The 26499-nt window shown below is 35.0% G+C and overlaps 1 protein-coding gene across 7 annotated transcripts in view; it reads left to right on the forward strand.

Annotated features, from left to right (window-relative positions):
• APAF1 (apoptotic peptidase activating factor 1) overlaps positions 1-21847 on the forward strand; it is a 29380-nt gene extending 7533 nt beyond the window's left edge. For 2 of the 7 annotated variants that reach the window (XM_066319340.1, XM_066319337.1), the window contains 21 exons: positions 482-613; positions 1018-1256; positions 1801-1968; positions 2785-2916; positions 4779-4892; positions 5447-5625; positions 6995-7121; positions 9036-9161; positions 9759-9890; positions 10655-10780; positions 11826-11987; positions 12258-12386; positions 13101-13226; positions 14078-14197; positions 14846-14971; positions 15325-15450; positions 16869-16988; positions 17312-17437; positions 18182-18307; positions 18741-18887; positions 20206-21847. In XM_066319340.1, coding sequence (XP_066175437.1) covers positions 482-613; positions 1018-1256; positions 1801-1968; positions 2785-2916; positions 4779-4892; positions 5447-5625; positions 6995-7121; positions 9036-9161; positions 9759-9890; positions 10655-10780; positions 11826-11987; positions 12258-12386; positions 13101-13226; positions 14078-14197; positions 14846-14971; positions 15325-15450; positions 16869-16988; positions 17312-17437; positions 18182-18307; positions 18741-18887; positions 20206-20349 — 2927 coding nt within the window. In that variant the 3' untranslated portion in view covers positions 20350-21847. Of the gene's footprint in view, positions 1-481; positions 614-1017; positions 1257-1800; positions 1969-2784; positions 2917-4778; positions 4908-5446; positions 5626-6994; positions 7122-7705; positions 7801-9035; positions 9162-9758; positions 9891-10654; positions 10781-11825; positions 11988-12257; positions 12387-13100; positions 13227-14077; positions 14198-14845; positions 14972-15324; positions 15451-16868; positions 16989-17311; positions 17438-18181; positions 18308-18740; positions 18888-20205 lie in introns of those variants that run through there. The other 5 variants (XM_066319339.1, XM_066319338.1, XM_066319341.1 and 2 more) reach the window with 5 other exon arrangements.
• Positions 21848-26499: the final 4652 nt, after the last annotated feature.

The following is a 26499-nucleotide window of genomic DNA, read 5'->3' on the forward strand; positions in this document are numbered from 1 at the left end:
TATCTCTGCAGTTTGTTCATGTGAGCTTTCAAAAGAATCTGATAGAATCTGTCTATAAATCTGTGCACAAGTGGCAAGGTTTTAGAATTCTGCTTTGTAACATTTTATGCTCTTTGTGAAATAAGTGATGGATGCTATCCTGAAAGTAACATGTTTACATTGATGAGTGCAGTAATTTTAAACAGAATGAATGAACCTCTGTGACACTGATGCTGTTAGACTGATTATCTCTACACTATTCACCAGTGACTGCCCATAGTGCATTTGTAATTTTTAGCTTATAGTCTATTTTTTCTCTGTATATATCTCTAATGCAAGCTGATTCTGATAAGTAGAATTTATACTCTTCTTAGTCCTATGAAATCCTGTGCAAAAAATCATAAACCTTTGCTCCAGATTTTACTTGGAAAATACTTTGAATTTCCTTTTTTTTTTTTTTTTTTTGCATTTGTCAAAATGTTTTCTATGTTTCTGTTTCTAGGCAATAAATACGAGGTTCATGTGGAAAGTGGGCTGGCACATGAGAAAGGACTGGAGATTTTATCCCTGTTTGTGAATATGAAAATATCAGAACTTCCAGAACAAGCTAACTCTCTTGTAAGAGAATGCAAAGGTATTCTAGTTGCTCTTTATTGTACAATTTACCACTGAATGTTGGGTTTTTTCTTCTATATTTTGACTTAAAAATAGAGAGGGAATATCCTTTAATACCATATATGTTAAGTAAAATACAAGTGCTTGTTAAATATTTTGAGGTTGTTTTTTAAGCTTAGCAGAAGTCTCATATTGGTTTTTGGGTAGTTTTCATCAGTATATTTTCTCTCTGCACCACAATTACACTTAAGTTTGGCAAATTTGCAAATGTCTACATGGAGTGTGTATTTTATTTGTCATTGCTCCACACCTGAAGAATTTAATCAGTGATTTGGGAATACTATCTGTTTCAGTCATGTGATCGTCAATTGTTGGATTGTGTTCCTTGATGACCTCTAAATTTGATTTACTCTTTTCCTTCAGGTTCTCCTCTTGTGATATCCTTGATAGGTGCATTACTACGAGACTTCCCCAGCCGCTGGGAATACTATCTCAGGCAGCTGCAGAATAAGCAGTTTAAAAGAATAAGAAAATCTTCCTCGTATGATTACGAAGCTCTTGATGAAGCAATGTCCATAAGTGTTGAGCAACTGGATGACAATCACAAAGACTACTATAAAGACCTCTCTATCCTCCCAAAAGATGTTAAAGTACCTACTAAGGTAATAAAAGCAGTGCAGAAATCTTGCAATTTTGAGTGAGATACAAACAATAACCTTTAAGAATTCTCAAAATTTGTAATAGTCATTTATAACTTCTAGGGTATGTAACTTAATAATTGCTAGATTGGGTAGAGTTGTTTCGTTATTGCAGCATGACTTGTATCGTTATAGTGAAACTAAAATAATCATAACTGAATAAAGATATTCATATTGTTTAAGTTTAATCTACATTCTGTATATTGTTCTTTAATTAGATTGTAATTGGGCTCACTGAGATCTTGAAAAACTGTTGTGTGGAATTTGTCTCTTTTTATGGTCACCATAAATCAGCACAAATAGACAAAAGATAGGTTAACTTCTTATATCCATCCTGTGGTTTGTATGGAGGAGTTGGTAACTTATTGAATTGATTACCCTTTGTGTCTATGTTTGTTAGTATGCATTTTGTTGACAGTTAATTGGTAGCCTTTTATAATATTCATCCAAGTCGTAGTATGTGTTGGTTCTGATTCTCTTCTCTGTTAATGTGTAAATATCTTTTTAGGTTCTCTGTATTCTTTGGGATATGGAAACTGAAGAAGTTGAAGATATACTACAGGAATTTGTTAACAAATCACTGTTGTTCTGTGATCGTAATGGGAAGTCGTTCCACTATTATTTACATGATCTTCAGCTTGACTTTCTCACAGAGAAGAATCGCAACCAGCTTCAGGTAGCGTATCAACTGGTACTTGCATTCAACTTTACTCTCCAAAGCTGCATTTTTCAGAAAATGTTGCTTTGTTAAATGACACTCTGGGTAACTTTATAGCATAGGTCCAAATTAAATTTAACTTCAGGCTGACTAATTAAAATATTTATTTTCAGCTTGAAACTGTGGAGGCATTTCTTGATGGTTCCATCTGCAGCTAAGAGACTAATCTGAGAGAAGACTCTATAACCATTATTTTTCTATCAGATGTTTCCAGCAGGAGATGTAATGTTCTACTGTTTATTCCAAAGACATAAAGGCCCTACCAGAATAGGAAACTTCTTCTTTAATGCAGGGAAATGCTTTTTGTTCCCTTTTTTTCAGTTTTAAAAATGGCTGTACTTTCAGGAAGATGGCCTGTAAATTGGGCTCAATTTCAGTTCTGAAAGACAAGGCAGAAAGAGTAGATATGAAGAAAAGGCAAGTTTTTCATTTTGCTTTAGATTACTTACGTAAGGAATTTTTTTTTTTTACTTTGTTTGTTGTTTGTTTGTTTTTTGTGGCTACCAACATTTAAGATGAAGAGAGATTTGGTAGCTGATCTCAATCTGAGAAGTAGGATTAACAGTTCGCTTTGCTGTCTTTTAATATACAGAGAATATAATGGAGAAGTCTTTAGCAGTAAATTAGGTTAGGTGTACAATTTTGGAAGGTTAGCTTTTTTATTTCACTTGTTAATGTATTACAATTGAGAAATAATATTATTCCTCAATGCTATTTACAATATAATACTTATAATTCCTCAATGCCAAAAGTGTGTTTTTCTTTGCTTTGCAGGAGCTACATAAAAACATAGTAAATCAGTACAAGAAATACTACAAGCTTAATACACCTGTTCTGTCTCAAGAGGATTGCATGTACTGGTATAACTTTCTAGCGTATCACATGGCAGGTGCCAAAATGCAGCAGGTGGGTTCTAACAGGTGTTCTTTGCTTCCTTTTTTCACCCACTCTTACCTCTGCTTTTCCAACTTGAGCCTCTCTTCCCCTTGACTTTAGTCCAGCTGGGTAAACACTACATAGAGTCTTTAGGAAGTCCTCTGATAATCACTGTCCCTTACAAAAACTACTTTATTTCTACCCTTTGTATCTTGTCTTTTCAACAAGTTCTTGAGAAGAGTTCCTATTTTATCCCATAATGACATATGTTTTTCTTTTCCTTTTTAAGAAGCTTTAATAAGAAGTCTTCTCTAAACCTTTTGAAAACACCTTGAAAAAGGTCTCCTTATTGTGCAATAAATGTGACTTCATCAGAGTATTTTATCTGCTTAAAAAAAATCTTATGTTTTCGTTAGTTACTTTTTTATCTTCAGACGTCTTGCTAGCTTTTTCCTCTAGTGTCATACAGATTTGTGTGTTAAAATTCATTATCTGATTTCAATAGCAAAAAACCCACATCAAGAGTTAGATGGGCAAGTCTCTTGTTTCCAGGATTGTCTTGGCACTTCAGAATTTACTGTCATTTTTGCCAACTACTCTTCTTTAGATACTGAGCTAGTATAAGATGCGAATCGTGCAGAAAGATTAATAATTGGTAGTTTCACTTGAATTTGAGTTTCAAATGTCTTGAATAGCATTTGGTCCTGGTTGTTAGTTGCTTTATTTCATGTGTACTCAAAACCTTTTCATTTGAGCTTCTTTCAAGATGGTTCATCTGACTCATATAATACAGTTCATGGATTTATCTTTTATAGGAGCCTTCACAATTAATGTTAGTTACAAGTGTGTACAAGGTGTTTTGGATCATATTTATTTAATTATCTTAGTGTCTTTAGTTTCAGTGTGTTGTGAAAATGTTTTTATTATCAGCCTTTCTACATTTTGTAGAATTAGCTTCTCAGAAGTTTTTAGCCTGGCTCATTGTGGCTATATGCTTCTTAGAGTTTCTATGTTATGTATCACTTATTTTTCATTATTTAGAAAGGATTTCTACTTGTTGGAAGACTAATAAAGCTAGGATATGTTCCTTTTCTTTGTTTAATGATGATAATCTTTTAATCCTTGTGGTATTTACTGATTTTAAATTGGAATATGCTTTACACCTGTGCAGTGTTGTTGTTAAGCAGTTTTTCTAGAGGAGGTCTAAAGAAAACATTGGACCAGCACTTGTTAAAGATGGTCATCTAACTAAAGAAGATAAAAATCAATGTTTTGTTTTTTTTTTTTTTTTACCTGAGTCTTTAAGTAATACTGACAGACCTTGTCTGCCCAGCCTCCTGGTTTGGAGGACCATGAATGTGCGAACTGGGACTTCTCATTTGTGGAGACAAATGTGAAATTGTAAGGGACTGGCTGGATCAGTTGAATGTTTACAAGTTCATGAGGCCTGATATGATACAAGAGCACTGAAGGAATGAAAGAATGTTATGGTAGGACTCCCTTGATCTTTTACCAATGGTTTTAGGAGTTTCAGCATCTCTTAGGAAGATCAACAGTCATTATTAGCAGTGATCTTTGCTAGACTGGATTAGAAGAAGCTTTTTCAGAGAAAAAAACAGGTCCTGTGTGCTGCAGAAGTTAAGAATTGCTCTGTACCTTCATCTCCTGTCTGACTAACTGTATCAAAGAGCAGTTTAAAACAATTGTAGCCTTCTAAACACTGAATTTTTGTAATTCAATGCAGGAAACAAGAAATTGTGTAAGTTTTCAACAAGAGACAGTTGTACCAAAGTGTATTAAATACCTAATGTATTTCCTGTGTTTCTCTTTTTCCCCTCAGTCGATTCTGTTGTGAAACTTACACTCTGAACCTTGATTTGTATTTCTTTTAGGAACTCTGTGATCTTATGTTTTCGTTAGATTGGATTAAAGCTAAAACAGAATTGGTAGGGCCTGCTCATCTGATTCATGAATATGTAGAATATAGTTCAATCCTGGATCAAAAGGTATGATACTAACAGGTAAATAATCAGTTGGTTCCAAATACAATTTTCCTTTTTGTAATTGCATTTTGTTGGATGTGTGTATATGGCAGGTATATAGAAAGCCTAAAAAAAACAAAGCATGAAACCAGTATTAAACTGAACTTGGAGAAGATGAAGGAAACTCAGTTTTCTGTTTGTTTAAATTTCAGTGTGTAAGTGGTTGGCCATGGAACTCAGTAACTATAGTGATCATTACCTAGTGGTGGATACGTAAGGTAGTCTGCCTTTGAGGAGGTGTAGAATTATGCTGACCTCTTGGAATAGTCTATCTGATATTTCATGCTGCTTATTGAATAAATCACTATTGCTAGTATTCTTTGTTTGAAAAATAAGGATATTATGCTTTCTGAATAGGAATAATGAAATAGTTCAATCTATTGTATGTGTTAATATAACTTATTAGAAAATTAGAGCTAAGGGCTTCTGTAAGAATATTAGCTGTTTAGGAATTTTAAAAAGCAAGGAAATAAATCCTAAAATAAATCTATCTTATCAAATGTCTGCTCTGTATTTAGGATACCACAGCGCGTGAGAATTTCCAGGAATTTCTGTCTTTAAATGGGCACCTTCTTGGACGGCAGCCCTTTCCTGACATTATTCAGCTGGGTCTTTGCCAGCCAGAGACATCAGAAGTGTATCAACAGGCCAAGCTACATGCTCAGAGGGAAACAGGAACATTTTATTTGGAGTGGATGTAAGTAGCTGCAGTCTGTCTGCTGATACGCCGATCCCTTGACCAAGGAAATTTAATGTACAACTAAATACCATGTATAGTAATAAAAGGATCTTGGTAAGAACTGCTGGGGTTTTTTTTTCTGGGGAAAGAAGGTGTAATAATTTTCAAGAACTTGTGGGAGAAGGGGAACCCTGGATATGTAAGGCGTCAGCTTAGTAATAATTACATTAAAATAAATTAAATAATAGATTTACTTCAGTATTCCATTATTGTTCCTTTTAAATAACAATGCAAAGGTGAAAATATGATACTTTGAATCTTTTAAAAATAGTTTTATTTTAAAGTTAGAATTATAGTGCAAGTGTTGGGTATTGTTAGAGTATGTTTTTAGATTTTGAAGTAAACTATGATTTTAAGAGCAAAGTTTTATGAAGTAGCAAGATGGAAAATTGTGATCTCTACACAATCTTGAAATTTTTCCTATTTAAACAATTCTTTCCTGTTGTTGTATCTTTGGAAGTTTTTAAAGGAAAAGGTATACAGATCTACACATTTTCCCAGCCTTGCCCAATAGTCAGTTGACCACGTAACTCTCTTTGATTCTATTTGACATTTCTCTTCTGCTATTTATAGTACTCATTGCTTATGAAACAGAGTGACTCCATGTCAAGAGCCAGGCAAATTAGTCTCCTCTTTGAATATTTGGTTATTTTATTTAGCTAAAATGCTGGGAAATTGCGCGATTCAGAAGAGTTATATCCAGTTAGTTCAGGAGAGAGATGTTTTGGTCATTCACCACCAAGTCACCTCATTACGGTGCCAGCTTTCTGTGTTAAGATCTGGCTAAACAGGATGATCATGATTGTTACTAACTCTTCAAGTTTTTGTTGAAGTGAGGCCAGAGTCACCTAAGGTGTGTTAGATCCTGTACCTAATTGAAAAGTGGTGATAGTCACAGATCTTATTTAGCTATCTAGAGGTAAGAATTGAGCCATTGTCTTGAAAATTAAGGAAATTTGCTAAGATCTAAGCAAATTTACAAATGTTTTTTAATATTCTTGGAAAGGAAGAATTCTCCTGCAGGAGAACAAGAATTCTCAGGAAAAAGTTTAGATTTGGAAATAACACCTTTCAGATCATAAAGATGTTATCTTTCTTGGTCTCTAAGCTGTAACTTTTGGAGCACAATATAAACCTCTGGGTCAATGTTGGAATTTGTGTTTCCTTTATTAGTTCATCATGAAGGCTGAGAGTTACGGTGTAGTGGGTTGATTATTTTGTTTGTTTATAAAGCTTGCCGCTCAAGATGTGTGAAAAAGTGTTAATCTTCTTAGAGATTTTTGAATAATACAAAGGTGCTCATCTAAATAATTGTCTTACCCTGTAGAAATAAAAAATCCTTGAAAAATCTCTACCGTCTGGTTGTTCGTCCACATAGCGATGCAGTTTACCATGCCTGCTTTTCTAAGGATAGACAAAGAATAGCATCATGTGGAGCTGATAAAACACTTCAGGTAAGACACTTATGCATGAGCAAAAGTGATGCTGTGTACCATTTTGAAAACATTTGTTAAACACTCCTGTCACTTTTCTTCTGTTGCTATGTGGAAATATTTGGATCTAGATCATAATTGGAGACAGATGATCGAAAAGGTGTATTATTGCATAAACATCAAGTTGCATGTTCAGAATAGTAAGCAATTATCTTCCAGAGCTGAATGGTGTGATTTTAGGGTTTGTACCTTCATTGCCCTAATGTGTGAACATGAGATGATATCGGAAAGGTCACAGCCCAGCAATGCACCCTAGTTTATTTAATGTTTACTTGCAAAAAATATTATTTCCAGTCATAATAGACCTTCTACAATACTGAGAAGCAGTAAGATGTTTTAGGTACAGCTTTACTATTTATATGGGATGGTAGTGGACATTTTGCCACTTTGGTGTTTAATTAGTGAAATCCCTTCATGCAAAAGAAATATATCTGTGGAGAAAATGCCTGAAGCTGAGGATGGTACAAAATTGGAAACAGGCCCAAAGTGCTTAGAGAGTAGATTAGAAGAGACAGAGAGGAACATGACTAATATAAATTTGCCAGCAGTCTGCCTGGAGGGGAGTCAGCCAGCTCTCAAGAAAACTAGCAATCAGCCAGCCAGTAACCTGGTAAAATACCCATATTCCAGACAGCCAAAGGTAAGGGAAAAGAACAACTTTGCTGCAAACCTTTGGTATTGTTTTGGATGCTTGAGGAGTTGAATACTAAGTTGCTGTTCATTTGGCTACATACTGTGTTGCTACTGGTTTTTTTTGTTTGCTTATTTTATTTGCTGGCCTGTATGGTATTATGTGATCACTAAGGAGATGCCTGGTGGATGTACTCATGCTGTGCTGCAGTTGCTGTGCTGGGCTTCTCTACTAATGGCCTCATTATTGATGCTGCAGTTTGCTTATTTTACTTCATTTTACATCCAAATCTGTGGACTGCAATTGCATTTAAATTAAACTTTCTTTGAAAAAACAATAGGAAAATTAGCCAAAATCCTTTTTTCATTTTTTAACTTTGAGCTTATTCATGTTTTTTCTAATTACAGCTTTAGCTTTTCAGTTTTCAAGGTCACTTAAAAAAATGATTGCTAGATTAGGAACATGTATTTTGCAAAACTTATTGTGAAGGTAGATTTCCTGTTGCTTCAGTACTTATATTCTTATTTGAACAAATACCAACAATTTAATTGTCACTGGTATTTCTGTTCAATAAAAAAAAATCTGAAAAGTTCTGTAAAGACTACCTTGTGGTTCATTTTAATAATTAAGAATATGTAACCTAAAATGGAAAGGGAGACCTGATTTCCAGTGCCTCCCCACCCCACACTGTAAAGTCAAGTCCCAGAATTTGCAGCAAATGATTAATATGTAGCACTTTTCCCCAACTGTCTTTTCATTGCCTATATCTATCTTGAGATTGAAATGTGTGACAATTTTTCTGTCCATTTTTCTCTACTTAATTTTGGTTTTTTGTTCTTCCAGTCATCAGTTCTGTTGAAGCTCTTTAGATATATGGGTATCCCATACGTATAAAACTGGAATTTGTAGTTTTAAGAATATCTTGAATTTAGTTAATGGACTGTGTTTTGCAGTTACTGTTAAGATATACTGTGAAAGGGCACGGGTCTTGGCTTAAAGAGTGAGGATAGAACAGAAGTATTTTTTTTGAATCGGTTTTCACTAATTCTCTCTCTTACAATTTCTGTCACCCTTGCAGAATTTTGTAATTATGTTGTTGTCCCTGAAATTATGAATGCCTTCAAGAATCAACCAGTTTTTTTAAGATCTTGCATATAGAGAGCTGTTTGAGATGATGAATGAAACTTACATATGTGCTTTAAAACTGTCTGCAAGTTACAAGGTTTTACTGTTCCTTGGTTTAGGTGTTTAAAGCAGAAAGTGGAGAGAGAATCCTGGAGATAAATGCCCATGATGATGAAATACTCTGTTGCGCTTTTTCTGCAGATGGTGAATTTGTAGCAACTTGTTCAAGTGATAAGAAAGTCAAGGTAAGGGAATGAAGAAATTACTCTTTTCTTCAAACTCACAATTTGAGTTTCTATTTAACTAACTGAGCACAGATTCTTAAAGGTTTTTAAACTGTCTTAAATATTATGTGGATAATTTAATACTTGACATACAGAAAAGCCTCACTTGTCACATAAAATAAAAGATACTTAATGTTAACATCATGCATGCAGAATTAGCCACTTGTTTTATTTGCATTCTCAGATGTTTCTTTTTAACTAGAACATAATGCGTGAGTCTAGGCCTATTCAAAACATGAGACAAATCGATCCACAATTCTTTTTTTAATGCTTCTTTTCTGTTACATGTGAAATAGTTGGGATTTTTAATTCCTCATTATAGTAGCAAAATCTTGTTGAAAGTCCAGAATTTATCAGAATCTAATATGAATTATGACCTTTCCCTTCATAACATCTTGCTTCATTTTTTAAATATATGATCTTTCTCTTCAAAATATTTTTTAGGTATTATTAGAAATGTTTTAGAATTTTATCTGTGTTTCAGCATGGTTGCCAACTTTTTAAAAACAATTACTTAAATATATTTAAAAGCCTTTTTCATCTTTCAATTCTGCCTAGGTCTGGAATTCAAGAACAGGCCAGTGTAAGTGTGTATACGAAGAACACTCTGAGCAGGTCAATTGCTGCCAGTTCAGTAATAAAAGTGGTCAATACCTTCTAGTCACCTGCTCAAATGACACTTTCATCAAAGTAAGTGGAGAAGTTTGAGATTATTCTCATGCTGTTTGTCATAACAGGGTAGTTATTGATTATTGCATTATGGGTCGTAGGTTGAAGACAGGTAAATGACTGGAGTCACCAATGGTCACGAGAAAAAAAGCTTGGTTTATAGTTCTGTGTCCTGACAATTGATGTGTAAATATATTCAAACATTGAGTTTTCTTAACGAACCTGGTAGAAGAGACATGGCAACAGATCAAGAGTATTGACTACAGCTCTGTAGTCAGATTTCAGCAAGGCTGAATAGAAGTATTTAAACTCAGCAAAGGAGAACGGGCAAGTCCTCTGTTGGTAGGGCATGAAGGTGAGGGCTTGGCCTGATGATATTCTGGCTGCTCAAGACTAATTTGAAAGATTTCATTTTTGTTAAAGTGTCTAAGCTACATAATTCTAATTTAGGAAGTTGAAAAGAAATGAAGCAAGACAAGGCTTTTTTCTCAGTCTGAGGAAACTTTCAGTAATTTTGTGCTGGTCAGGGGCATTGTCTGCACTGTACAGAAAATATTAACTAGATTTATGTAATTCTGATATTAATAGTTTTCATGCATCTTACCAGATAGGGGTAAATTGTAGGGTAGCCTGAGGCATAGCATCCAATCCATGAGCATCTGGGTAAAACTAAGAAAAAACAAAAGTGGTGTTTTGGTCGCCACTGTGTGACTTTGAGAAGAGTATGAATGATCTGTCTTTGATTCATGAATGTGATGATACTAATATGTTTATTTCTCTTACAGATTTGGGATTTGAATAAAAAATACTGTAGAAATACAATGATAGGTCATGAAAATTCTGTCAATCACTGCAGATTTTCACCAAATGATGAATATGTTGCTAGCTGCTCGACAGATGGAACAGTAAAGGTATACAGTACATTTTTAAATCAGCCCTTTGTTTTGATGATGGATGGGCAGATTTTGCATCAAATGCAAAACACTTATTAGAAAATTTTGTCTGCATGATCAGCTTTAATGAATTAAATCTTGAAACATTTGACTATTTGTCCCATTTGTAATGCAAGATGTTGAAATGGGTTGTCCAATACTAGGAAAGATAGGTTGACTGTGTTGCAAATAAATTCTAACTAGCCTCATTTTGAATATTTTTGCCCCATAATGCACTTTGTTAAGAAAACTTGAGTGGGGAGTAAAAATCGTTGAACCAGAAATAGTAGTAAGTTTTTAGGTTAATTGAAAATTTTGTCATCTCTGAAAATGAATCCTCAGAAGACATAAAAAATTAAAAGCAATTTCCATGAGCTGTTTTCTTCTTTTCACTAGAAAACTGAGAGGTTTGTGTTTTTCTGCTAGTGCAAGTATTATTTCTGTTGCCTTTAGTTGCATCAGAATTATGCTATTTCAGAAGTGCAATTCTTAAAATGCTGTTAGGTTTCTATGTAGTTGCTAAATCAGGAAGAAAGGATTGCTGTAGCTGTTGCTCATAAGGAGAAATGTGGTGAAGGGGGCAAAACTGTTCCCCAGATATTTGGCAGGTCCCTCAATGAAATTAAGGTGCAAAGCTAGATGTATACCAGATTTCTCATGGTGAGTAGATTTACAGGGTTTTAGGGCAGGTGTTACTTTTGGTTTTATTCTTTTTTAAAGAAGTTGAGGCAGCATTGTAGCTGGAATAATAGGAGGCAAGAACCCAAGGAGAGTGTTCTGCTACAGTATAATCATCTTTCTAGTTTGTTTTTATTTCTTAATTTGTTTTTCTCCTTTTTGAAAATATATAAATCATTTGAACTTGTGAATATTCTAATACTATTTGTTGACTGGGGAAAGTAACAAGGGGCTTTTGTATTTTATTCCCTGCCCTTTTTTCTTAAGAAGTAGTTGGGGGCTCTCTCCTGTTGTATTCTGTACCTACATCAGCAAAGAGATTGTGTCTATTTCCTGTTTATTCCAGCTTTGGGAGGCACACTCAGGAAATGAATTGAAAAGTATTGAGATAAAAGATTTCTTCAAAAATGCAGACGAGCAACCAGATGATGTGGAGGTCTTAGTAAAATGTTGTTCTTGGTCCAGAAATGGTAACATGATTTTGGTGGTAGCCAAAAATAAGGTTTTGGTAAGTACCTCACTTAAGGAATATTTTTGAGGTTGTGTATTACAATATAGGTAGAAATTATGATTACAGATAAAATTCCAGGTCATTAGGATCTTTCAGATAGAAGTGCATGATTTTAAGTGTGCGTAAATAAAAATATGTGGCCAACAAACATTTGGCTAAGACAAAGTCACCTTCTGAATTCAAGAATGTACAGTGTTGAGCATATAAGCTATTTGTCAATAGTGAAGTCATTCAAACAGGGTTTCTCTTGTAATTATGTGTTCACAGCTTTTTGATATCAACACATGTGGTATATTAACTCAAATAATTGTCAGTCATCACAGCACAATCCAATACTGTGACTTCTGTCCTGGGGATGAGTTAGTAGCAGTTGCTTTGTCTCACTGTTCTGTTGAGGTAAGTGTCTGCAATATACCACAGAAGACTACTTGCAATTTAAAATGCTACATTTGTCCTGATGGTTTCTTGTATGCAGAGATAAAACAAATGCAGCTATTTTGATGTGCTCCATTCTTTTTAATTTTCATTTGCTTTTTAAATTTAAAATGCCAGGAAATAATGTTTTAAAGTTACATGTTCATTTTGGACAATGGAACCTACATTTATCTAAAACTTGACTAGTCTACTTAGTTTATCTGAAGCTATCCTTGTCACTCTGAGGAGTTTTGCTTAACTCAACCCAAACCTTCTCTCCTTCTGTGTGCTGGTACACACAAAAGAAGGAAGCATCTAGAGTAATTTTGAGGCTAGCATGGCTAAAGTAGGTCTGTACAAATACCAGGTTTTGGGTTGGGGTTGGTTTGGGGTTGTTTGTTGTTTTTTTGGGGTCTTTTGATTTTTCAATCTGTATAGTCAAGTAGAATTTGTATTTTCTTTTTACTGTGATTTTTTTTCCTGTGTCTTTTAAAATCATGGCAGTCACAGAGGCTGCTGATTCAATTTCCCTGACCACTGAAATCTGTTAAGCAGGCACAGTTCTTGTTACATTTGTTTTCAGAATAAGAATTAAGAAAATACTAGAAGACATAGTAATTCAGTGTACTCAAAACTGTATTCACTGTAAATGCAATCTAAATCCATGTGAGTTTTTCTTTCATATTTTTATTGTAGTTATGGAATATTAAATCTTTATCAAAAGTGGCATATTGCAGAGGACACACGAGCTGGGTTCACTGTGTGACGTTTTCACCAGATGGATCTTTGTTTCTGACTTCATCTGATGACCAGACAATACGCGTAAGATAACTTCTTTTTTAAAATATCTGAATTTAGATAGATATTACTAAGTTACTTATTTAAGAAACTGTTTATTGTGAAATCATATATAATATAAAATATATAAAATATACTTATGTATTTTGTATGTAAGTTTATAGTCAATATAAATTTAAATATTTGTTATAAAATAGTTTACATATATAGTAAAATGTGCTGGCTTTTTGCTTTATTTACTGTTTATCTAAATTTTCTCTATATCTATATGATTTTTAAGTGTAGTGGGACATAAGAGTAATTATAACCTTCTGGGTTTTTTTACATTTTATCTGAATTGGAAATTTTGAAGGTTTTTGAGGATTCTATCAGATTTAATATGTTTCATTGTTAGATATATTTTTGCCTGTTAATATTTAGGATAGATTTCCATAATTGTAATGTCTCATTAAAACCTGCAAAAATAGAACTATCTCTTACCAAGGTAACCTTTCCCTTTCTCCCAAGTTAACACATATATTCTTGAAAATTTGAAAGCTATTGAAATGTAGAAATCTGTATTTCATACCTTTTATAATTGGGTTTTTATACTGCTCTTTGGATTAGAAAACTTTGGATGTTACAACTTTGACTCTAAACACAAGGGAGTCTTGTGTAGTCAGCCTGGAAAAAAAGGTTGTTTCATCTGTTGGAATCACTATAGTAATGGAACAACCTTCCCTAGAATCAAAAACAGCAGAAGCATCCTTTGCATCGTTTTAAAAAGTCAGTGTTACTTGCAAGTTTATAAACCTTCAGTTTACAGGGGCTGTTACTTGGCAAGTTTTATGCCTTGCTCTTTAATAAAGCTAATGAAATACTGTGTTCTTCAACAGATCTGGGAAACAAAGAAGGTGTGCAAGTCTTCTGATGCTGTGCTGAAAAGTGACCTAGATGTTGTGTTTCACAACGGTGAAGTGATGATTTTAGCAATCTACAATCATAAAAATTTACAAGTAAGATGTATTTACCAGTATTTTAGTACATTTGAATGTTACCTGCAAATCTCAGTAGAAAACTGAGGAAGCACTGAAAGAACCTCTTGTTCTTGGCTTTCAAGAGTTGAATCTGTAGCAGGTGACTCAATGTATAACATTTTGATATCTAGACACTGTGACTAACTTACTAAGTGAAAAAATGGGGTTTGAGGGGAAATTTCTACACTGATGTTGAAGCTGAGTCTGGATGCAGAGGACCAGAACTCTCATCCCATCATGATGGGGGTCTGTGGGCCCTCCAAGTGGCTCAGATATGCACAGCAATGTGTAACTTGTGCAGCCCCTATAGACCAGGTGTTACACTGGAAAAACAAATTATGTTATGCTTCAAAGCTCTGTGTAACAGCTGAAGGAATCCTCTCCAGCTGGGGCAGTGAGATGTGTGAGCCCAGATTTGTGCTAAAGGAAACAGTGGCTGTGCTCTTACCACTGTGGGCCCTGCCACACCAAGTGCTAAGGTCGCCAACACCCGAAGTGGTTTATGAAAGTAACTCGTAATTTAAAGTTCATAACTATTCCCTTTGGCATTCTCAGCTGTATATTGTAATTTATTTAAATTTAAATTTTAAAATATTGTAATACCTTAATTACATTTCTATTTTACAGCTTATCAATGGAAATACAGACAATGTTATTATGCAGACAGCAGCCCAAGAATCCCCCATTTCCTGCTGTTGCTTAAGTGAAGATCTTAAATTTGCAGCTTTTGGACAGGAGAGTGGAACAATAAAGGTATTAAATCCTAAATCTGATTTTAAAACTAGTAGGAAAACATTTTTTCTTATGCTTTTTCTTTTGAAATAAATGTCATTTGGATGACTTTGTACAATAATATTCTTCAATGTAGTAACTCAATTTACATTTGTGAGTGATGTCTAAATTAAAATTACTTAAAGGTAATCCTGATAATCTAGCTCTGAATTTTATTTTACCCAGACTAAGGTAATAGGAATTTTTGGTTGTTCCAATCAAGTGACTTAAAATAATGTATTTACAATCTCATGTTATTTAAAAAAGAATTTGCATGATTTTGTTTTCCTTAAATGTGTCAAATAAATGCAATTATTACATTCTTCATTGTAAAGGTACTACAGTTGTCAGATGGGAAGGTTCTGAAGTCCTGGGAGGCCTACAGGACATCTGTGCAGCATTGTCGATTTACACCCGATTGTCAGACTCTCATCTCAAGTGCTCATGATTCAGTGATACAGGTTGGGGCAATATTTAAAAAGATAATACTGTTTCAAATAAAGGGCTTTTATACTACAGATAATGTAAATTCAGTAAATGACTACTGTATTGCATATTGCTCCGTCCAGGAGCAAGGGACTGTAGAAAGTGTAGCCTTTATTTATGCCTTATGTGATAATAAATATTACAGATTTTTAAGTTTTACTACTGTGGATAATAGAAAGTCTTTGGGAAGAGTAAAAGAAACATTAGTTGTCAAACAAGGTGACTCAGCAGTTCTGAAATGAGGGTTTGGGATGCTGTCAGTGTGCATGCTTCCAACTATCTTGGGGAATGATGTAAAAAGTGCAAATGGGCTGGTGTGCCCACCCTGTCCAGTGCAGTTCTGAAAACCAGCTAGAAATAGAGCAGCTGCACTAATGTGGGCTCGAATTAGGAACCTCTGCTTCTTAGCAAGGTAGGTTTGCTCTGGAGGTGCATTCTGGTGTGTCTGTGATAGTGTTGTCCACCTCAGGGATGCAGTTCTGCAGTAAAGATCTGTGTCTCAGTTTGAGCTTGCTGAGCCCTAGTCTGTCCTGCAGAGCACTTGAGAGTGCTGATGGGATCCCTAAGCACGTGGTCCAGCTGCTCAGGAGCCGACAGCCCACTCAGCCGAACCTGGAGTTTGAATAAAACCTCCAAAGCACTCCTGGGTGCTGATCCTCAGCCTTGGAATCCTTCTCGTAGGTCTGCTCTGGGAAGCGTTTCAGCTGGCTGTCAGCTCCCTCTGGTGGGCAGCACCTCGCTTAAACCCCCGGTTCTGTCACCTGCACACGCTGCTTTCTGTTCACCCTGCTGCGGGAAACCTGTTCCTTTGGAAACTATTAAATCATTGCTGTTTAAAATAATTGATGCTTAATAGCTTCTGTAGAAAAAAAATTACATGTAACTCATTTTGCAGTGAATAGTTCAATTAAAAATAAAAGTGTCATTTTGTTATAAAAAGGCAAAACAAAATGGCACTTCATTGAAAATACCCTTTAAAAATATAAAAGAAATCTAACTTAAGTAAGCAAAACAGAGGTCCGCCAGGTTAAATAAGTCTATGTGTTATGACTAAAGGTTTAAAACCTTTAAACTGCTGAGGTACCTGAAAGTTATTGTTTTTTTGTTTTTTTTTTTTAATTATCAGTGAATTTTAAATATCAAATTCACTTTGCAAATAAGATTATAGGTGTATTAAGAGAAAGTCTGTCATACGCTGACCATTAAATAGTATGGCGCCCTCAATCTTCAGCATTTTCATTATGGATCACTTCAATATCTAACATTTAATCAATCACCACCACCATAAGAACTTGTTATTAGTCCTGTTACTTAAAAATAAAAAGTTAGTTCATGCTTTTTTTGTGTGCTGTTATATTTTTTTTAAAAAAATGTATTTGATTTTTATGATTAGGTATGGAATTGGCAATTGAGTGAATGTGTGTTTCTAAGAGGGCACAAGGAAGCAATCAAGGATTTTAGACTTCTGGAAAATTCAAAAATTCTCTCTTGGTCATTTGATGGAACCGTTAAGGTGAGTAAAAGGCTGTGAACTGAGAAATCACATCAAACACATTTGACTGTCTCTTGTAACATTTCCTACATTTTGTGTGGGCAGACATTTTACTAAATCAATCTTAAAGTGTAAGCTGACTTTTAAGACAAAATTTTGGATGTTTTATTTTCAGTAAGATCTACACTGTTGTATTTTAACTATACCAATGAGTATAACAAAATGTTGGCCACATTAGAACTATCTAGCTGAGTTTTATCCCCTATATATTGTTGTGTAAGATGTAAGTGTTTTAATCTTTTTACTGTGTTAAAGAAGTGATTTTTTTTCTGTATATGTGGTAGGTTTGGAATATTGCTACTGGAAACCCAGAAAAAGATTTTGCTTGTCATGGAGGTGCTGTTCTTTCCTGTGCTGTTTCACCTGATGGTAGTAAATTTTCATCTGCTTCTGCTGACAAAACTGCAAAGGTTGGTTACCTTCTGTACAGAGATAAAAGTGGTGCCTGAAAAGTAATCTGTATTTTTCAGATCTGTGTTTATTCAAGTTATCTTTAAATAAGTTGTATTTCTAGTTTTAAATTTCCTGTATACTTCAACAGGTTTCTAACTGACTGCTGTTGCAGTCATTCACAGTTGATTTTGGGTATAACTTAGGACTAGTGGCTTCTGTACAAATAAAATGCATGTTTAATGCACAGCTCTGTGCAGAACGCTTTGTTTATTTCTCTGTATTGATTTGTTGATAGCCTGACATTCTTAATTTGTAAAGTTAAAAAAAAATCCTGAGGCTTCCAGTGAAGTGTCTGCTCATAGTTTCAGAGCGCAGGTGCACAAAGTGAAGAGGGGTCACCCCATTATGTTCCTAAAGCATTACATTAGATTTCTAAAATATAATTTTCAAGTGATTGATAAATCCTATTTCTATAGACAGCTTTAAACTTTCTTGTAAATATATAGGTTTCATTAAAACGTTTATTCCAAGGAAAGATACATACAGTCACTTTAGTAATTTGTAGTAAGTGCATTCTTGTGTGATTCACGTAATAAAAAAGAAAACCAGATTCTACAGTATAATACATTTACATAAATTCACATAGCAATATGCATATGTATAAGAAGTCTTATGTACAGTTTAATGCTAATGCCTTTTAGAAAGAAGTAATAATTGGTTTTCAACTTGCCTTTCACTCCTCTGTAATGTTTTCCATTTAGATATGGAGCTTTGAAAGTTCATCTGTTCTTCATGAACTGAGAGACCATGAGGCCTGTGTGCGGTGCTGTACTTTCTCTCCTAATAACAAACTATTGGCCACTGGAGATGACAAAGGAGAAATAAGGGTACTGCTCTGATCTTGATGTTGTTTTATAATTCAGTTGATTGTCAGTTCACAGACAGAAGAGTTTCTTATGGTTTGTGTTTTGCATGTCTAATTCCTTAGCATTGTGGTGAACATAGCAGTTTGCCACATGAGGCAGTAGTTTGTAACCATATTGATAGATTTATGTTCCATGAATGCGTAGGAACTGATTCACATGATTTAATAATAATTCTACTGTGAATTGCATGTGTGATTTAATCCTTTATATACAATACAGTTCTAAGACAAGATTTTTTACAAATTATTTTGCCACTTCAAGTAGAATACTTATTTGCAAGGGTTTTTTGTTTTTTTTCTCTAATGCAGAAAAATGCATTTCAGGTTTCCTTATCTGAGGCTTTTTTTTTCCCCTGTTAAGTTTCCTTCTATAAATACTCTTTCCTCTCTTTTAGATTTGGGACGTTTTAACAGGTGCATTACTTCACTTCTGCTCCCCAGTTACTGTAGATGAAGGAGAACCAACACATGGGGGTTGGGTGACAGGTCTCTCCTTTTCTCCTGACAGTAAAATGCTTGTGTCATCTGGAGGGTATCTTAAGGTAAGCCTTGAAATAATAAAATATCCTGTCATACCTTATTAAATGGGAGTACTCTGGGAATTAGGATTAATTCAATAAACAGACATGAAACATTTTACATAACACAAAGCTGCTTCACTTTGTGATGGTCTAGCACTTTTCACTTCTCATTTCTGCAAGTCCCCTAAAAAAGTCTTTTAAGAATGGTTTGTTTTCAAGCTCCATACATTCCATTTTTATTGACTTCGGATTGTCATTTGCAGTGCCCTTCCTTAACATCTTTAATTTTAAGGATCCCAGTCATTTTTGTCTGCCTTGATATCCACTCAATTTTGGCAGCAGTTGTATTCTTTATAATGAGTAGAAAAATGCTTTATATCAGGCTTCCTTTTTTTTTTTTTTTTTTTTTTTTTTTTTTTTGAGGTACATTTTTTCTTCAGGTTTAAATTTTATGGTAAGTAGAAGTTCAGAAGAAATAGCAGGTGATGATTTTCCACCTTGAAAGACATTTTATAAGTAATATTTGGAAGAAATCAGTGTTTTCAGCAGTCTTTCACTAGTTCAGGCATCTACTGGGCATATGTTTTTCTGGGGAGGTGAAGAGATGACCGCCTTTCCAGTTTGGGAAATTTTGAAATTTTAGAATTCTCATGAGGTTTTATGATGGGTTTTTTTCCACTTGTGATAGCCAGCCTCTGTTTTTGGAAAGCTGTATGTTTTCTCTGTGTGTGTGAAATGAAAGTTGGCAAAGTTCTCACCTCAGAGGGCTGGAGTTCAGCTGATTGTTGGTCAGTGTCTAGCTGTCAGACATGCTATCAGACTAATTCTTTGAAGTCAGTAACCGTGTAACAAAGAGTTGAATTCTCTAAGTTAGTTTTGAAAGCACCTTCTGATGTTCATTATATGTTAAAGAACAAGACATAATTTGTGTTTCTAGCTTCCTCTTCATTTTATCTTGTGGTTGTGCAGTATAGTGTTGTGATGCTTCTTGGAGTGTAGAATGGTTTAGGATGTTTGGGACTTCTGGAATTCATCTAGTCCAGCTCCTTGCTAGAAGTAGTTTGCAGAGTTAGGTAGAACTGTTCAGGACCTTGCCCCATCAAATATTGTCCCTCAATCCAACAGGGTTGCCTCTGGGCCCTGAAAGGAGAGCCTGACTCTATGATCTCTAACTGTATTATTAGTAGTTGAAGACAGCCTCCTAAACACATGCTGTCTTCCATGACATCTGTTCTAGGTGTCCAGCCGCCTCAATGACCATGTGCTGGACTTGCACCAGTGTTTTTTATTTTGAACTTCCTTCACCTAACTGAAAGTGTGCTTTTTTTATTTTTTATAGTGGTGGAATGTTACTACTGGAGAATCCTTACAAACCTTCTACACAAATGGAACAAACCTCAAGTCAATACATGTGTCCCCTAATTTCAAAGTATATGTGACTGTTGATAATCTTGGCATTCTTTATGTATTACAGAAGTTCTGATTAATGGGCTGAATGTTGCAAAGATAACCAATTTTTTAAACTGGGAAGAAAATTCTGCTTTGTCTGAACATTAAGCTGTGAATTATATTTAACTGTTGCATTCATGATGTATATTTGGGTACTTTTATGCATGTTTTTTCAAATGAACTTCCATTCAGTCTTTTTTTTAATAAGCATTATTATAATCCTTAAATCTTGATTTACATATTAAGTATGTTGCTTTCGGTTTTGTAAGGAAATTATATTCAGATTTATTCAAATTAGTTGAAATTAATATTAATAGTGAAGAAAGAATAAGCGTATAATGCTTTGAAATGATATTTTATGCCAAGGCTGATGGCTAAATGCTCTCTAGCCATGAACACAACTGTGTAAGATGCAAAAAACCCTTTTTTGTTGGTGTGATGCAAGGATTTTCATTTAGTACAGAATGGGAAGAAGCAGGGGCATTCTTCATTTGAAAAACGAAACCAGCCATGTTGGTGCTTGCTGTTTAAACCAAATTGACTAAATGTTCAGTTTACAACAGCTGTGCCTCCCATTTGCAGTAAGAACCTTCATGCTTCCAACTTGGAGATGAAGGGCTTTGTAACATGTATGAGCTGTTCCTATTAAAGGGAACATCCTGAGTCTTCTTTTCTCATGGCAAAATTTGAAATTCAATATTATAATTGAAGTGGAAGAGACTGTGCCACATTTTCAGTCAAAAGATGAGTACAGCTAACCAGCTGAAATGAGAGTGGAAATGGCTTGAAAGTTATGTATTGAAAATTATAAGAAGGTGTGAATTTTAGATTTTTTTTCTTTTGAAAATAACATTCAGTTTATACTATGGAGACACTTTACTGTTGTCAGATTTGTTTACATGGGATTCTATGCCCAGTTGATCTCTTGCCTGGTAATATGTGATTTTATATTTGGGGGTTTTTTTAAATTTTTTTTTTGTAATTTTTACAGTCTATTTATAGATTCAAAATAAGGTAGGAATATCAATGTTTTGTACTAATTGTACTTGACAAATGCTTTCTGAATAATTGGGCAGCAATGTTTCATTTGGTACCTAGTAAGCCTTTTTCTATTCAATTGCCTCTCAACTGCTATAAGCAACTGCACAAGTATTAATATGATTTTCATGTTTTTGTAGCTGGCAGTAGAACTCTGTCTAACTACTTGATTGTAGAAAGTGCTGTAGCAAGTATCTCAACTGGTACTTAATAATGAAATTTTTACTTTTAGTATTTTTTGTGTGCATTTAATAAAATTTAACAGGCATTCTTAGTATTTCCCTGTTTTTGACAATCACTAGTTTTTCCTCTTTTCCAAACTGAAATTCTGCTCTTTCTAAGGTGCTCTTGAATACGGGTCAGTATAATCAAAGTACTGCTGGCAGAAATGTAAAGAGAAGAAATTCAATAGAAAAGACCACGTTTTGTATTCCAAGTATGTACAATGCTTAATAAAGATGATCCAGGCAATATTGGCCAAAGCTGTAAATTAATTTGAATTCCTGACTCAGTTTTTTTATACCTGGGATGAAGGGGGAGTGCTGTGTCTTTTATTGTGGTTTTGTTTTCGGGCTAAACATAATGCTGCTTTATAAACTGCATCAAAAGTGCTTTGACAGGTGAGCATAGTGTGAGCAACAGTATTAAATATGGGTGTGGAGGAAAGAGGAAACAGAGGGAAACAAAGTCTTGGAATATGTCCACAATGTTCAGGACACAGTTGCTTTTACTGTCCAGTTTGTAGAGAGCTCATCAGTACCCCTTGGAGTAGCTGAAAATCCCAGGAGCAGGAAGCTTCTCTGAGCTGGTATCTCTATGCCAGAGACTGTGCTGTCCTTATTGCTTAGGACCCTGTCTCTAAGGCTGAACTTAGAGACCCAACCCAGTTAAAAGATTCAGGAAAAATATTTCCCATGAGTAACCATGGCAGAAAGTTCTCTTCTTTGAGAACACTTACGAAATTCTGATGATAACAAAAAAATCTGATCACAGTTTAATGCAGAAAGCATTGGATGCATGAGCAGAGTTCAGAGATAGTTGCAATTTTGAAGTGACTAGGAAGCAAATAGCACAGAAACTTGAAGAAATGTGAGAGAAATACTACATTCTTCGATGTTCTGGAAGAATGACAGCACAGAAGCATTGTGCTTGTTGCTGGAACTGAGGAAGCTGTTCTTCACAGAAGGTGATATTGGGATGGTTGTATTCACGTATGTAGAAGTCTGGAGTTGGCTGTAAATATTTGAAACTGAGCTGGAAGAAGAATAGTGATGAAAATATCTGAAGAGCCAAAGAATAGATTTGATTTGCAAGGAAAGTATGAAAAATTATTAAAATTGGAGCCAGGAAAGCAACTTCTTAAATTTAAAATATTTAAGAAGACATTATATTGGAATAAAAAATAATTCTTGCTGTATCATCAGATTTGGCTGTTTTCTTTGATGTTACATGTATTGTAAAGGAAACAAGACAACTTGGCTAAAAGCAATTTTTTTATGTGGATTGAACATTAGTGCTTCCATTATCTTTTTTGATGTCAGATCAAAATGAGTCAGTCTACATTCAAATTTAACTAATGAGCATTTCCACTTTTATCTAGTCCTTTAACTGAAATTACAATATGCTTTTGTGTAAACGATTTTTAGGTATCCTTCCTATTAACCATGCCTATCAGTTTCGGTAGAAGTTTTGAGTCTCTGCACTTTGTCAGTTAGACCTTCAGCTGCTTCACATATCTGTTTTTTCTCTTTCCTTAGGAATCATACCCACGTGTGATACACTCAAGAGGATGCTTTGTATTGCCTTAAAGTGCACCATTCCTCCAACTAGTGTTCTCCTTCTGCCTCTCTTATCTTGCTCTGTTTGAAATAGAACTGTGCACTTAGTGCCTGAGATTTTTCTATATAGATCTCTTGTAGTGCTGTAATGTGGAGGTAGAACTGGAACTGGTAACCTGTTGCCAGTAGAGGACTATCCACCACACCAAAATTAATTTGCTTCCTTTTGAAAATCATGCAGTTAAACTCCCTGTTACAGAAAGCTGTGCAAATCACTGTTTTGAGGGTTTTTTTTACAGTTTTTAAATTCAGTGAAGTCCCTGTATGGGGCTCAGTTCCCCAGATGGTATATAGCAACAACAGAGTCTGTGTCCTTATCACTTTGTTTTGCAGGTGTTTTGTAGAAGCTGATGCCCTTGCAGGTTTCCAGGGAAAGCCAGACTGAGACACTGGTTTCCTCTGCCCTCCTGGAACAGAACATTGCAAGGAATCTGCTTACCCTCGTCTTCAAGAAGCCACTAAGTCCAGAATGGCAGCAGATCGCAGAGAATTCAGATATGTTTTTGCAATCGCTAATAGAACATCTCCTTTTGAGCTGTTTTGTTGCCCTTTCTGCTTCATAGCAAGTACAGACTCCATGGTAATGCCCAGGAATGGAAAAGTCACCCTTGGGGCTATATTTCCCTCTGATAGGACACCTGAGCCCCCAGGTGTATTTGTCCACCTTGTGCTTTCCTCCTCCTTGTGTCTACTGTGGAGGCACAAATTTATTTGGGTTCATAGCTGGTGATGATGGTGCCCAAGAGCTCTGAGGACTTGGGACACCTCATTTCTGTTGTGATTCCAAGAAATGCAGAATTCATAAGACCTTTACTGTTTGGAGGACAGGGAAGGTGCTAGATACTCTAAACACTTCCAGTACAGTATCTTTTTTTTTTTTTTTTTTTTTTTTTCTGTGCTCAATTTCACTTTGTTCTTTCAAGCTAGGAATGGGGCACAGTACTGGCTTTGCCAGTATGCAGTAAGATGTTAAGCTGAGACCAGGCTTTTTTATGGCTAAACTCTGCAGTAGATTGACAGTAGATTGATTGTTGTTTTCAGCACTTCCAAAGCTTCCAGGGTATGTGCTGTTATCCATTTCTTTCTTGGTATTTGTGTGGGCTTTTTTTGGGGGGGAGGTGGGGGCCAGTGGGTTTGGAGCATGGATGCTGGCTTTTCTTGGGTTTTAAGAGGCTTTTCTTCCAGATTAATTCACTGCACAGCTTTCTTCTAGGAAGGGTTTTTATGAGAAACCTTGCAACTAGATTTAATGGAAGCCTAGGCTGAGACTGTTAGGGTACATCCTAAAAGAATATAAAGGAGTAAGATTTTAAGTCTGCATGTGTCATTGACAGCTTCATACTTCCTGTATCATCTACTGTTGTTGCCCTTGAGGGGTATAGCACAACTGGGTGATAATTGGACTAGAACTACTTAAGCTGCCTCTGTGTGTTTGTTCAGGAGGATGAGAAAGCTAAAGTATAAGTATTTCAATAGGCAGTTTCTCTCTTGGGGCCTGACTGTTTACAGAACAAATTAGCTTCCTGTGCTTGTTTCCATTTAACAAACCATATGTTGTACATAGGAGAAGTGCTCTGAGAATGGTTAGATTCATGTCCTTCAGGCTAGAGAGGATTCTTGTTCTGTACTCAAGAGGCATCCTCTGAGTACTACTTACGACGCTGCAATTAGCTTCCATGTGCTTATGTGGTATTTTTAATTTCTTACTGTATTAGCTTCCTTCAATTTATTTATGTCTCTGATTTATTTTTAGTTTGTTCAGTTTCTTTAATAATATACAAACTCAGATGAGTTTTGGAAATCATGATGTTTAAAATTACTCAAAATGAGGCAAAGACAAATTTACTCATTCAAACTCTTCAAAAGTAAACATGACACTTTTTAGGTAAAGCATGTGTTATTTGTAATTCATAAATGCACATGAAGTATGCTTGATACTTAAAATACCTTTTATTTTACTTTTCTAAAGCATTAGGATCTTCTTATTCTTCTCTGTAATTGTATGGGAAATATAATTTTTACAGCACTTCTCTATAGTTCTTTCTAGCACATGATAGCAGTCTTTTATTTCTAAAAATCATATTATTTGCCTACCATATCCTCCAAAGAGTAATAACTGTTGATATTCCTCTTCCTCGTTAGAATCAGTATTTAGGATGATAAGGCTTTGTAGCCTGCTGGTTCAAACACTTACATCAGTGCCAAGAAATCTTAATCTTGACACATTTTTAGAGCAAGTTTTCCTGTCCCGGTGTAACAATGACAACATTTCTTTTTGTGCTTCCCAGTTATAACCACTTAAATTCCTCCTTTAATTTAAAACTATGATCTGTATTGGCTGTTGTTTATAAGCCCCTTGGCAGAAGTACTGTAGGGAAAAAAAGATTAAGGAAAGACTGAAAAATATACTTTTGGTTTAATAGCCCTGAAATAATGCCTGAGAGGAATAGCATATTTTTAATTTGAGACTTGGAAGGCTTCAAGTCTTTTTTAGTAGAGAATAGATGAATGAACAAACATGGGCATAGGCCAGTGGAAATCTGTCTCTAAATGCAGATCAAACAAACATTTTGATCTTAAGAATCCAACCTGAAGCCAATAATCATGTCTCGATGGCTGAACACTCAGCATCTACACAGTAAGGTAAGATATACTTGTGGAAGCTGGTAACTCCGAATTTTTTCAGTGTATTTACACTATTTCTTAAAAGGGGCTGTGGAGTTAATTTATATTCAGTACAGATAGCAATTATAGGTTTATATTTCCAGCTGAGATATTGGAGAAAATGTGTGGTCTTACCAATATGTGACTTAAATTTCAGAACTAGGAAGTAGGAAGAGAAACAGTTTCAAAGAGTTTGAACAGAAGAAATGTTGCCTAAATTTTACACCTGTTTGACTATATGTTTAACAATAGCAAGGAAAAAAGTTATGTCAATGTGTGAGTTTTCAAAATATTTAAAGAGATGTTTTAATGTCTTGTGGATGTCGCACTCTCAATTTATCAAAGCCAGAGTTGTAGTTTTCTACTTCAAAAATTATAGAGGAGATACTATTAAAAAAAATATTTCTGCAGTATCAAAGATTCAGCTCTTAAATTGTTGTTTTGAGTTAGCAGCTGGTTTTTTATAGTCTGGAGCACTGGGTTTGAGGAAGGTCTTACTTGTGTTCTGCTTTGAACACATTCGTTCAAAGGAATGGTTGAGGGGCCAAGATGAACTTGTGGAAGAATTGCTTTTCACTATGAGATTGCATCAGTGAATACCTGCCAGAGACAGGTACAATTCAACTGAACTTCATGTGACCTGG

Source organism: Sylvia atricapilla, chromosome 5 (genome assembly GCF_009819655.1).
Source record: "Sylvia atricapilla isolate bSylAtr1 chromosome 5, bSylAtr1.pri, whole genome shotgun sequence".
Classification (NCBI taxonomy): Eukaryota; Metazoa; Chordata; class Aves; order Passeriformes; family Sylviidae; genus Sylvia; species Sylvia atricapilla.